At 33.5% G+C, this 14,700-nt stretch overlaps 1 protein-coding gene across 1 annotated transcript; it reads left to right on the top strand.

Moving 5' to 3' along the window:
* The first annotated feature begins 2,390 nt into the window (after positions 1 to 2,390).
* On the top strand, positions 2,391 to 8,958 carry LOC147483442 (uncharacterized). Its single transcript, XM_086579556.1, has 5 exons — positions 2,391 to 2,540; positions 5,112 to 5,327; positions 7,222 to 7,386; positions 7,781 to 7,915; positions 8,566 to 8,958. Exons 1-5 carry the CDS (start codon positions 2,391 to 2,393, stop codon positions 8,956 to 8,958), a joined length of 1,059 nt encoding a protein of 352 aa, XP_086435682.1.
* The last annotated feature ends 5,742 nt before the right edge of the window (positions 8,959 to 14,700 follow it).

Here is a 14,700-nt window from a genome sequence, read left to right as displayed (position 1 = left end):
ATTCCTTCCAATTGCCTAAAGCCATGTCATCAATATACAATGCCCTTCTCTAATGCATTTCTAAGCAAATCCAACTATCACACCTACCCCAGGGCATGACAACTCAGTTAAACAACAAACAAAAATAAATAACCTTCGGCTAATCAAGATCATGCACACATATCAAAACAACACCCAAGGATCACTTGAAGAACTAATCTAACCATCTTCAAGAAGTTAATCAAAATGGGTATCTAAAATATAAAACAAGGGATATTAATTATACTATAAACAAAGGAAAAAATTTATATGATAAAAAACAATTACCTAGCAACAACTTTTACTGCTAAATCATCTTTTTTTAGTATTCACATTTTGAGCACTTGAACTTCCTGCATCATAAAGTTTTTGAATGCTCTTCATTTCTTCAAAGTTATTAAGGTTAAGAAAAACAATGAGGGAAAAACTTCTACACTTTCACCGAAACAAACTTCAGACGTCACAACTTCTTGTTTTTTGTATTTGAACAATTAAATCTCAGTTCATGTGTCTCATGTAACAAAAAATTGGAAACTAGATCAAATACATTGAACTAACCTAAAAACTTAATTAAATTGGATGCAACTATACTTAACTTAACTCATAAAATAATTAATGGAAAATCGAAAACTTTATATAAATGCATTGGTTTTTTTTTTTTTAAAAAAAATAAACAATGAGGCCAAAACCATTTTATGGATAACTCGATGTTTAGACGACTACACCATCACAAAATTCCAACGAATTAATGGACTATGGGCCAAAGTTTGGGCTTTCGTAAAATACATACATATTTAGAAGACTTTGGCCTTTTGATGTTGTTCGTACATTTTTTTGGCTGGATACACTATTCATACATACAAAATACACTCTAACGCTTTGTTCAAACAATGTTACAGCATATTCAAACAACATTATGCAAAGTTGCACACCTGTTTGTAATATTTTAACTATAAATTCCACATACATTGATAAATAGTAGCAGATAAATAATAGTTCGGTTAATACGAATTTTATCGTTCCAATTCTTTGATTCTTCTTCCATCACAACTTAACGATTCAGTAAGTGCAAGTTTATACATCAACAAAAATATTTTAATAACTAAACCAATGATACATTTTCATTAAAAAATTAAACTCAGCCACAATTAAATAAGTTAATAGACTTTATTATGGGCTATGTCTAATATGCACTATAGCCCTAAGAAGTGCACTATGGCCCTAAGCGATAAAATTGGACTGTATGCGTCAATTTAGTTCGTATTACATATTACCAAATGGGCTTATCACTTAACTCCACATTTGTATACAACCCACATTTTAATATAGTTTGGAAGTAACATTTTTTATACATAATAATGATATAAAAATGGGCCCAATACTGCAGCGACAATCAGTATATAAGTGATTGTACCATTGAGTGCATTAATATAAATCAATGTTCATACCTCAACATAAGCTATGAACAATCAATGTTCATATAAACAATCATTGTTCATACCTCAACATAATAGGTGATCAGTAAGAACACCTATTGGAGTATGAACAATCATTGTTCATACCTCAACATGAGCTATGAATAATTAGTGTTCATACATTAATATATTGTATGAGGTATGTTCACCTATTTGGGTATGGACAATCATTTTTCATACATCAACATAAAGTATGAACACTCATTGTTCATAGCAAAACCACAAATAGGGTAAAATCGGAAAATATTTATTTCAAATCCGAGCTATTTGTCCTTACGAGTTATTTTCACTCAAAAATTGGTTTTCATGGTTATTTTCACCTAAAAATTGTCCTTGAGAGTGAGTAAAAAAAAATGCTGATTCTAACAGTGATTTTCACTCGAAAATGGGCCTTGGGACCAATTTCTTGTTTCACTCAATTAATCATCAAGCAAATTGGGGTGGATAAAGAAAATCAGCTGGTAGATATGTTAAGTTTATTTAAAGTAATATTTGCTAATATGGAATTAAAGATGAATTGTAATTTTCTTTTGGAATATATTCACTAATTAATATTGTATATTTTATACGATTGTACATAATATATATTCTTAGAAAGCAATTTATTTTTCCTTAATCAACATATTTTCTCTACTCCTAAAAAAGTAACAATAATTCTTTAGCTTGTTTTAGCTTGTTTTAGGAAGGCTATAGTATGTGATTTATGGCCTTGTGATTGTTATCCAAAACAGCTAGGTCTGTTACCTTGTTAAAATATATTGTTGCTTGATTGACATAAACATTCCGAATATAACAGATTGTATTCAACACTAAGAACAACTCAAAATAAATCTATATAATGAGCATATTAGCAGCATATCGTTGTATATGAAACCAAAACTTCACTTTATGGGTTTAATGAAACTTTTCCCGTTGCTATTCTTGGTTCTTTTTCTCGAATTGAGCCACAATGGTATCGATGGAGGAAGGACTATATCTAAAGAAGAGGACTTGGAGTTGGAGAGGCAAGTCAAGCAACTCAATAAGCCAGCAGTCAAGACTATTACGGTATTACATTTTAGTGTTCCATATGTGAGGATCAGCATGGATTTTAAGATATGGTCATTGGGATTTTAAGTTGTGTATGTTGTCGAGGTATCCAAAAGGTTGCAATATAATTAAGATTTTTCAAATGTAACTATCATCAAACAAAGATTTTTTTTTTTAACAAAAACCAAATATTTTATTAAGATAAGTGAAATTACACAATAGGAAAGGACAAACATACTACAAGTTGCACATACTCATTGTCACCAAATTCGGTGTTTTTTTGAAAAAAAAAACGCGTTTAAAACTCGAGATATTGGCAAGGTGTCTTGTTCCAGTTTAAAACTTGTGTTTTTCAAAAAAACGCGTTTTAAACTTAAAAAACGTTTAAAACCCAAGATTTTGAAAATCTCCCGTTTAAAACTTTATTATTATTATTATTTTAATCTAAAAGAAAACGCGATAAGAAAAAGGGGTTTTGGAGTTTACCTTTTTGAAGAGTGGGCGTTAGATTGACTTATTGAGACAGTTATATTTTGCTTTGGACTATTAATAATTGAAAATTTTAAAGTTATTAACTTATTTGTAGTACTTGATTATGCGATTATGGTTGGTAATTAGAAGTATCTTATTTAGAGTCGTGTTTTAGTACTGAATCTAAAACTTCTAGTATTTGGATGAGTAATGATAATTTGATACTTTTATGTATTTGAATTTTCTTTCATTTGTATTATTATTATTTTTATTTTATGTGCCTATTCTTTTTTCCACTCTTATAAAAAATCAAACTTCTTATCTATTATATTATTTATCATCGGTTTTTACCGTTTTTTTTTTTTTTTACGTATTATACGTTTTAAAACCATTTTACCGTTTTAAATCCGTTTTTTATGCCCCACGTTTTTTTACGCTTTTTTTTTTTCCGTTTTTTTCCCAAGACGTTCCGTTTAAAACACGAACTAAGTTTTTTTAAAGTCACCGTTTTAAACCCGTATCGTACTTGGTGACAATGCACGTACTGCAAGTCCTTTCATGAATAGTAAATCCAATCCTCCTACAAGTTGCACCGCAAGTCTTTTTTTTGTTTTTTTGTAAGTAGAAATTTTATTGATAATGATAAGGAATTTTACAAATAATTAGGATAGTCATGCAACAAGTTGCACCACAAGATTTTATTTTATTTTTTCGCCATCAAACCATAAAAAATTTCAAACAAATAAAAACAAAAAATAAAAGCTCGACATAAATTACAATATCCACATAATATTTTCCAGACATTCTTTTAGAATTGCTCAAAACACTCTTCACCAAGCATATATGGTAGATATTTTAAGCTTTTTTGATATCTCATATACTTATCGATATATCCACGAAATTTGCACAGTTCCAATGTGAAATCCCGATATGAGCATATTGAAGAAATGCAAAGGTCTCGTTTCCCACTCTCCACCTTACTCTATTTCGATCCTTCTATCTTCTAACTTCTAACCCAAGTTACCCAACATTCCTGTTTATGGGTCAACTTAACGATTTATACAATATAAATAATCTACATCTCGTCAAGTCTTGCTACGAGTCCTTTTGATTTCTTTAATGGTAAGTCGATTCTTGTTCCTTAAAAAGATTTTGTTTGAAGATTGTTTTTTCTTTGTTTGTTTTGACTTTCTTTTATGTTTGTTGTGGTTTCTAGACGGTGGGTTTCTTTATATTGTAAATTGCCAAGGAGAGACATAATTAAAGTTCTTTGTGATTTAATTATTATAGACTGGTTAGATCCGGTTTTCAGTTTGGGGGTTCGGTGAACTAATATAAACCGAACCAAATTGGGTGCTAGATATATATAGCAATTTTAGAGTTATTTTATTGTTACTTTTTTTTTGGCTAAATGATTCATGTTATTGAGCACTTGAATACTTGTTTCTTGTGATTGGTGTTATAACTTGTCAACATGCCTAAGTATGTAATATATTTATTAAAATTCACTTGGTTGGTGATCAATAGGCCCATATAGGCTTCGATTTGAAGCTTGATAGAATGCCCAAATGACAAGACCCAAATCAACAACCAAACCAAAACCGAACCAAATTTGTTTCAATTTAGACTTTTAGAAAACCGAATATATTAGTTTGGTCTACGATTTCTATAGGAATCGGTAAAAATTGGACCGAGAACAGCTATACTATTTATCAAAACGAGTTAACAAATAAGCATTTTTAGCTTGTTAGAACTTATATGATATACGCATGTGTCTCTCTGTGTATATGTATGTTTATAAGTTAGTTGTAGATTTGTTTCTTGAAATCATTCTTTATGTGTTAACCTCAAAAGATTTCCCCCTTGACACACTATCTACAATATTCCAGACAGCAGCGGGAGACATTTACGATTGTGTGGACATCCAAAGACAACCAGCATTAGATCATCCATCGCTCCGAAATCATGAAATTCAAGTACAAATTTGAAATTGTTATCTTAGTTTGTTTGCCATTTCTTTTACTCTTATTGTTGTTTATTTAGTTCTTTGTTTTGTGAGTCTACAATCATATTTCAAAGTCTATATTGTCTGATTCTCTTAATTTTATGCATACACAGATGAGTCCTTCTCGTCCAAAGCAAAGAACTAGTAAAACCTTGTCATTTAGTACACACTCAAGGGTGGCTAAAAACGATATGATAACTGTAGATTGCCCTCAAGGAACAGTCCCAATTCGAAGGATCGGGAAAGAAGATCTTTTGAGGGCTAAAGCATTCACCAAATCATATATTTCCAATATTCATCCACTGACAAAAGAGACCCCTGGTGAACATGTAAGTCTCCTTATAAGTAACCATAAAATCTAAGATTTATTTACTGTTGTGTTAGCTATGCAGTGTAAAAATTATGTTCGTACATGCCTTGAACAACAAATCTGACAACTCCGGTATGACATTGTAAATGTAAATAAATAACAATTTCATATGTGCCAAACACTAAAACCATGCATCTATCACTTATGAATGCACTCACTTCTATGGTTATAACTGATTATACAAAAGCAATAACGGTACTTGAATTTTGAGCATTGAAATTTTGCAATAATGGTACATTCTCCACTTTAGTGATTGTCTTGCTCGAGGATTAATATTTAAACATAACTTGCATGTAAACTTGAAATATGGTGCTTCCCTAGTTTCTTTTATATGGGAGGGATCCATATACAACACTTTTTATACCACAGTTTATACAATGGCCTCCATCTCACTCTACAAATTTACTTACGACTTGATTTTTTGTGGATGTAATCTTCCTATCATAGAGAACATCTTTCTAAAAAATGGACTCATTTGGAAATTTCTAAAGATGCCAAAAGAGGGTTGCAAAATTTTAAATCCTAACTATTAAAATAAATCACATTTTCAAATCAAGTTTTGAAAGGGTTAGAGATTTTAAAATGATATGAAATTTTGTGGATTTGATCTCTATAGTGGTAAGATCATACATGTTTCGACTAAATATGATCAAAACACTAAGTGGTGACAAAAGAGATGAATTATGTAGAAAAGTAGTGATAAAAGTGATGGTGATCAAGAGAATGATGATGACACTCTATCTTTTGGTTGCCTACGTACCCAAATTATCAATGGGATCAAGTCTCATGAACGTAGTTCTTTATAAAAAATAGTTTAGTATTTATATGTGTGTAGAATAGATATTTCTTATAGTTTAAGTAATTGTAATGGAGTATGACTCTTAGTTGATGATTATCTCTTTGCTAAGTAACGGATCTGAACATAAATTAATATTTGTAAGTGGCAAGCCATGTGGCTAGGATTCAACCTTAGACACATGAGTTAATGAGCATGTACATTGATCCATGATATTGCAAATTGGTCTTTAGCCCTGTCAATTAAACGAATAAAGTGGAGACCCCTACCAATGGATGTTTGCCATGTAAGTGGGGGTCGAAACAATACTTATAAAGTATTAGCTATTAATACAACTTATAAAAGGTTGTATAAACTGTTGTATAAAAAGTGTTGTATATGAATCCCTCCATATATATATATATATATAAAGGATAGAGCCACTCCGTCTCCAGCCACATATCCGTAAAAATTGAATTAGGGCTTCTCAAACCTTTGCTTATTATTCACCACATCGATGTACTAAATAGACTGTAAGGTCATCATATGTGTTGATTCACACGTTAAGTTACTGTCTTCAGAAAATAGCATTTCCATTCCTCTAAATCATGTGTCAGATTTGTTACATATTGATTTTATTTTTCGTTGATTTATGGAAAGATGCATGGTTTAAAAACTTTGAAGATTATTTGGAAAGTGATATAATGTTGGCATTTTCAGTCATATGGACAAAATAATTTAATAAACTAAATATGTGGCATAGATAGTCCTAAATGTTTGAGGGTTACCTAGGTAGTTCAAATTCATAGTGCTTTTGGGATAGCCCAAATTAATATTACTAGTAGAGTTGTGTGTATGTGCGCGCGTGTGCATGTTTTCAAAAATCCCTTTCCCTTTTCTTGCTTTCTTATCATATGAGGGTTCGTAAAGTTTGGTTAGAACAAATAAATTTGCTTTTGAACCTCATTATCAACTTGTTTGTGTTGAATATGAATTTTCTTGTATTGTTATATCGTTTTCTTGTTTCAATTCTAATTTCAAGTTATTAATAACTACACAAATTGATGGCTTTTTACAGTATGCCATTGTAAGGTCAAAATATAATTACAGCGTTGACGGAATAGCTGCAGAAATTTCCTTGAACAGTCTTGATGACATTGGACTTCGGCAATCTAGTTCTGCCCAAATGTGGATTGAAAAACGTCAGGGGAATGACTACGCCAGTCTACAGGCCGGATGGATGGTAAATCATTCTCCACTTACAACTTAGATGAATAGATGTATACATACCAATAAAAAAAGAATAGATGTATACAAATTATCATTTATTTATTGGGCATGTCTAATTTCACCATAGTTGTGGAGGGTATGTCTAAAAGACCCTTATTTATTTTGTTGTTCTTGTTACCTTGTCTAAACATGCTAGCTTCTACTTATAAACTAGCTTGTCAAAGGAATAAATCTTGATAAGTGGATTTAACAGATTTCCCCGAAGTTATATGGAGATTCTCGCACTCGGCTCTTCGCATATTGGAGACATAACGTATGTATAAATACATCTACATGTATGCCCATGCCCTTCGTGTTATCATTTATTAATTTTTTTCAAAAAGTTCATTCTCACATATATTTTGCAGAGTGAAGGATGCTTCAACCTTCTTTGTTCCCCTGGCTTCATTCAAATTGACAACAAAATTCCTGTTGATATGATTTTCAATAGAACTTCTAAAATTTATGGAAAACAATATGTACTCCCAGTTCGTATTTATCGGGTAAGTTCCACCATCCTATGCAATATGTTTCACTTAGACAAAAGTTTGGATACTAATCTATATTCTAGAGGTACGTAAGCTACCTAGCTAGCTTTCATGCCTTATTAAGAGGTTATAAGATCTGCGTCTTGTAGAATTGATGAGAGATACCAAACTCAATACACTATTCTTAAATAATCATAGCAAAAATAACCAAATCAGCTTTTTCAATCTCTCAAGTAAAAATTCAAAAGTCCAAAAGAGAGAAGCTGATTGCCTAGGAGGAGAGGGGTGGAAGCAATTCGCACAACTCTCTCTTCACATATTTGAATGAAGGAGTGCGTGGTTAAGGATTCTCAGAGGTTTTAAAACCAAAACCTTCGTTATGTGTAAAGTTAATCAAGAAGACAAAAACCTTGGCAAGTGTAGGACTCCAACTCCGGCGACTCTCCATTCTCCTTTCACCTTGAAGTGAGAATAAATTAAGTTTTTCCTCTTTGTAGCTTATGTCTCACCCCGAACAGCCTATAAATCTTACTTATTAAAAATTGTGTCCACTATTTTGTTGTACTTCATTCATGCAAGCTGAATTTTGTGGATGTGTATTATTACTATATATTTGAAATGATTGATGTCGTTTTCTTAATATGAGTTGCATTTTATTATGACAGGATGATAACACCAGCTGCTGGTGGTTAGAAATTAACCAAGATACACGAATAGGTTATTGGCCAAAAAATTTACTAGGTACTTCTCTAAATGATGGTGCTTCTTATGTTGCTTGGGGAGGATTAGTACAAGGGCCTGCCAATGAACCTGCTCCACCGATGGGGAATGGAATGATTGAGGATGCAAACTTTCAGAAGACCGCATTTTTTGGTCGCATGAAAATTGTTGATTCAAGTCATTCAACTATTTATTTTGAAGATCCTGATAAAAAAAAGTTAGAAACATTTGGCGATTGTCCTCTTAGTTGTTATGACATAGCGTATTATCAGAAACGGCGAAGATCAGGCCACACATTCATTTATGGTGGACCTGGAGGCAAAAACTGTGGAGTGTAGGAGTAATTGATATTATGAATAAACTAGCTTTCGAACCCATCCAACGAACGGGGTGTTGTTATATTAAATTATTTTAAAAAGTATTTGCAACCCTATGTAGAGCTATGAGATATGAATATAATATTAATTACTTATCCAAATTTCTTACAAAGTGAAAACCCCACTACCCTTGATTAAATCCTTTGACTTTTTTTTTTTTTGTTGCTTAATAATAGAAGTTTGATTGAAATTTTGTAAGAATGCCCAATAAGACAAAGATCATATTGAAGCTACTTGAATAACAATACTTGAATAACAGGGCATTCTCCATCATATAAAAAGAAATATGATAAACACCGTTTTAAATGCAAAACTATATTTGTGGAGATATTCCATTCCCACTATAAATAATACAACTAAGCTTTGAGGATGCATGGTTTATCAATGCATTTGCATCCAGTTTCCTATTTCTCATTAATTAATTATTTTTTTAGGTTAGTTCACTACATTTGCATTCAGGTTTCAATTTTATGTTAATTATTCTTTGATGTTAGTTCAATGCATTTCCATCGAGTTTCTGATTTCCGTTAATTATTCTTTGAGGTTAGTTTAATGCATTTGCATCCAGTTTCCAATTTCCCTTTAATTATTCTTTAAAATTAGTTTAATGCATTTCCAGCCAAATTTCAATTTTGCGTTAATTATTCGTTGAGGTTAGTTCAACGCATTTGCATCCAATTTTCAATTTCCCATTAATTATTCTTTGAGGTTGGTTCAATGTATTTGCATCCAGTTTCTAATTTCGTGTTAATTATTCTCCTTTGAGGTCAGTTCAATTCATTTGCATCAAGTTTCCGATTTCTCATTAATTATTCACTGAGGTTAGTTCAATGCATTTGCATCAAGTTTCTTGTATGAACCTAATTCATACCCTTTAATCTTACATGTCTCCTCTCCTCGGTTTCTTCTCAAAAATGAGAAATACTCACCATTTTGAATTCATCAGCTTAACCCATTTGGGTTGCCTACATACCCCCCGAGCCTTTCTCGGAGGATCAAGTTGTGTCGTAGTTCTCATCCCCTCTTTCTCTTCATCATCCCCTTTTTTTCCTCCCTTCTAGCCGCCTTTCTTCCTCTCTTCTAGCCGCCCCTCCATTTCTCTTCCTCTATTTTCTTTTTAGGTCAATGTGATTGGACCTGTATAATATTGGGCCCATCTATTTGCTCCAATACCATACAAGGTCCACTTGTCTCTCTCTCTCACTCCTTTTTGGATTATATTCTTATGCTTTCATTTTCTCTAACTGTTATACTCTTAGGCCTCTTTTACATGTGATGTCAGTGGTCATGAATTTGACTACTATAGATGCCCCCTTTCAGGTCTGTCAAGGAAGACGTTGGACCCGAGAAGACCTTGATCCCTTTCCCTATATTCATACTTGAACTCTAAACTTTCCTGGTACCATATAACTTGCTCTCATATTTTTGTGTATTCCTCTGACACTATATCTCTATGATATAAAAACTTTTGAAAGCATTTTTTAATGAAGGTGTGCCAACTCAAAATGTCTAATAGTTTGAATATGTTTTCATTTATGTCATTTTGGCTCACATTGATAGTTTCCCAGCTCATCCCTTGAAGTGTTTAGCCCATTCAAGTTTAAGGGAGCATCCAACCTATATGATAGTTTAATGGGGTGTCCAACTAATCTTTGTTTTGGACATGAGGGTCCACGTATGGTTCCTCCCACTCACATTCATATCCAGTAGCAATTTAGTCTGCCCCCAAGTTTGATTCGGGGGAAGGGTCCACAGATGGTCTTCTCGAACCCTTCCACTCTCATTTGTAAAACTTAACCTCTTTACGTAGGGTCTCCTCCCCTCCGTTCTCATTCAGAAAGCGCATTCAGGAACAACTCAGCTTGCCCCCAGTTTGATTTGGACACGAGGGGTCCGAGACAGCAATGCCTGCCCCACATGCGCTTTTTGGACACAAGGGTCCGTAGATCCTATCCTACTCAAGGCTTCGGACACGAGGGTCTGGGATAGCTCTACCTGCACCACACGCGGTGTTTGGACAAGAGGGTCCGTGGATCCTATCCCACTCAAGGCTTCAGACACGAGGGTTCGAGACAGCTCTATTTTCCCCACACGTGCTATTTGGACACGAGGGTCCGCAGATCCTATCCCGCTCAAGGCTTCGGACACGAGGTTCTGGGACAGCTTGGGCTGTCCCACACGCGCTGTTTGGACACGAGGGTATATGGATGCTATCTCGCTCAAGGCTTTGGACATGAGGGTCCGAGAGAACTCTGCTTGCCCCACATGCATTGTTTGGACACGAGGGTCTATGGATCCTATCTTGCTCAAGGCTTCGGACACGAGGGTCCAGGACAGCTCTGCCTGCCCCACACGCGCTGTTTGGACACTAGGGTCCGCGGATCCTATCCCGCTCTATTTCGGAAAGCACAATAGCATATCCGCAAAGGGTCTTCTGGAACCCCTCTGCTCTATTTCGGAAAATGGGCAACAACATATCCACGAAAGGTCTTCTCAAACCCTTCCACATGATTGCAAGGAATTGAAATACAAAGGAATAACATATATAGTCCGGCATATCACATCAACATGCATAGTTAACAAAAATAGGACTCAAACAATCCAAACTGTAGTATATACTGATATTTGAAATTCCACGACTTATGAACCAGAAATTGGTTTGATAAGGAAATAAAATCTATCAGTAAAATCCATCGCCTATTAAAGATAGCACTCTAATATTGGCGCCAATTGTTAACAAGAATTGTCCACAAAATCATTGGGAGTTCTAAGAATTCTAGATTGATTACATTCAGTTATATCGTAAAGTGATACCACAAACGACAAGCTACACAAATCACTGCAAAATAAGCATGATAATGACAAATTAAATAAATGGAAAACCATATCCCTATTTTCACATTGCAAGAATATATAGATAAATGGTCTCCACTGCCAACAATAATAATCAGAAGACTAAACTAGTAGAGGTGCTTTTACAAGAAAATAGACATATAAGAAAGAAGAAAATATGACCATTCGAAATCACTTCCATCCTGAGAATGACAAAGGTCAACAGCCTATTTCGAGGTATAGGAAGATTGCTCCACTATGCAAGTTTGGCATATTCTATCAGTTTATAAACACAACAGAAAGGCAGAAGATAAAGTATAACCTACAACTCAAAAACTGCAACCTGGGCATATTTGCATTGCAGTCCTATAATATTAAAGTAGAATGGAAAGTATAACCTGTTTCGAAAGCACAATGACAAGCACCTCTGCTGAGTACTTAAACATTAACAACATATGATGAGTCACAAAATTTACCGAGCAAGGATTTAAGACATTTAATACAAAACACATCTTGCTATTATGCCCTACCTCCGAACCAAACAACTGAAATTCTTGTAGGTGTTCACTTGTGCAGAGAATTACAAATGCCAAATAATAAACAATCTTAATAGTAGATGGTGACCAAATTAAATATGCTAGTGAAGATCAAGTGAAGTGTTTAGTAGTCAAGTATATAACGTCTTTGAGAAACAGCTGAAGGGCGTTCTCCAGGTTACCTATGTCTTGTAACTGTCCAGTTCTAGATGAAGCACAGACTAGTCAAAAAGAGAAAACTTGTCAAAATCTAATAATGTAGGCTTAATAAGTGCAATAATTGATAAACGTAAAATGAATAAAATAATTCTACTCACAAATAAGCGATGAAACTAAATGCAAGTAAAACTAAAACTGAACTCGAACTATATTTATCAAAGATTTCTACTCTCAAATCTATCGAAATAGAGTGGAGTAAAAGATTCGTTCCACTCCTAGTTCTTTAGCATTCAATGTTTTCTAATATTATCAGTCCTAGCCAAAGTTAGTGAGAGTAATGGTGTGGAATTTACACTACGATGAAAATTATACTAACAAGATACACTAATTCAAACTACGAAATTTCTAAATTGACTATATGATAAGGAATTAGGGGGGATTGATTCCACCTTAACTCGACTTAATCAACTAACAAAGATTCGTCGTGATCCAAATTTCAATGCTTTCGCATATCAAAATGGTAATTCTGATCCCTAATTATAAATGGCAATCTCTACCAATTAATAACTAGCATGTGAAGCAACCAAACCCATTCTCATGGTGAACTAATTACTTTCTAGAATTGAATAGATCATCACGATGATTTCTAAGCTAACAAAGATCAAGCTTCATCAAGGCTTCTTCAACCCCCTCTAATGGAGGTTTAGCCTAGAATCATTATGCTATCATTTCCATATGAATTTAAACTAGACATCACATAAAGATTCTAACTTTACTAATTTAACTAATCAATAATTCAAATCCAAATTAACAACTAAGAAATGATTTACAACTAAGATCGAAATTGATTCTAATGAATCTAATAATTAAACTAGAGTATGATTAACTAATTAGGAAATAAAGACAACTAATTTATGAATTTAACAATACTAAAACTTAACAAGACTTAAATCAATAACTAAATTGGAATGAAATTGAATACTTTATTATAAACTAATATTTGATTCTAAAATAATAATCTATTTTTTCTAATACTAATTAATTGAAAGGTAAAACTAGATCTAAAATAATAATTGAAAACTAATTAATAGAATAAAACTTCAAAACTAGATCTAGAATTATCTCTAATGGCTACCTTCTATCTAACCTAAATCTTTTTTAAGAGCAAAGTCTTGTGTATGTAAATGGAGGAGACCAGATCCACATTTTCGTGCATGGGCTGAGGAGCCATGTTTTGGGCCGGAAAATCGAGCCCAAAACCCAATTTCTTCAGTCCATAGAGGCCTTTTCATTTGGATTTTGCTTCAACAGATTTGTCATCCACTTCTACTCCTTTGATTGGGTCAAGGCTTAGACCATTGGAAAGCTCTTTCCAAGACGGTCGTTTTAACATAAGATAGGCCCAATTCCGAGGTCTGAGTCCAAAGATACAGTCTTTGGAAGTTCTGCTAACTTTTGTGTGTTGTTTCTGCCCGCATTGACTTTGACTTTTCAGCTTTGACAAGGCTTTTTAAAAGGCTTTTTCTCCTTGAATCTTGGCCTTTAATCACAGAACTCCTTAGGAACCAACCCTTACTCATTTATCTAGCAAAAGTGACACATTTCTGCACATAATTGACTCCAATGCCTGAAATACATAAAAATACGTAATCAGCATTAACTCTTATTTATTACTCGCATAATTGGCCTAAAAGTATTATTGTTACGGGGTTAAAACTACAGTTTTGGGCTCTTATCAAACCACCCTCAAACAACATTTTGCTTGTCCTCAAACAAATATGAGAAATTAGAATAAGTGACCAAATATGGAGTTCTAACTACTCTCTTTTCGCCGAGTGCAATTGCATTGACCATATGCAACAAGGCCTTAAACCACTAGGAATTCCCTAGTAGACGAGTTATAGCCTCGTGAGAGTTTTCCAGTGAAATTACTCACAAACTTCATCTATACTATAACGACTAAGAAATAAAACTATTGTTTCCTTCTTTATGTCTCAACTATCTAAACATCTCACTTAGCAATGAATACAGAATAATCAAGTCAAAACCTAAACTAATATATGCATAATAATCAATCATCTACGAATAAATATATATACAATGAGTACTACTATGAAATGCACTAGCAGGTCTGTTTCTGAAAACTCGGAATAGCGTCCTTAAGTAGGTCCTCACA

This window comes from Coptis chinensis, chromosome 8 (assembly GCF_015680905.1).
Source record: "Coptis chinensis isolate HL-2020 chromosome 8, ASM1568090v1, whole genome shotgun sequence".
Taxonomy (NCBI): domain Eukaryota; kingdom Viridiplantae; phylum Streptophyta; class Magnoliopsida; order Ranunculales; family Ranunculaceae; genus Coptis; species Coptis chinensis.
This window is presented reverse-complemented; position numbering and strand designations above follow the sequence as displayed.

What these genes read in the sequence shown, in the direction of transcription:
- LOC147483442 (XM_086579556.1), top strand. Translation starts at nt 2,391, where the DNA reads ATGAAACTTTTCCCGTTGCTATTCTTGGTTCTTTTTCTCGAATTGAGC. An exon ending in CAGCAGTCAAGACTATTACG is followed by an intron (nt 2,541 to 5,111) that starts GTATTACATTTT and finishes ATGCATACACAG; the next exon opens with ATGAGTCCTTCTCGTCCAAA. An exon ending in AAGAGACCCCTGGTGAACAT is followed by an intron (nt 5,328 to 7,221) that starts GTAAGTCTCCTT and finishes GGCTTTTTACAG; the next exon opens with TATGCCATTGTAAGGTCAAA.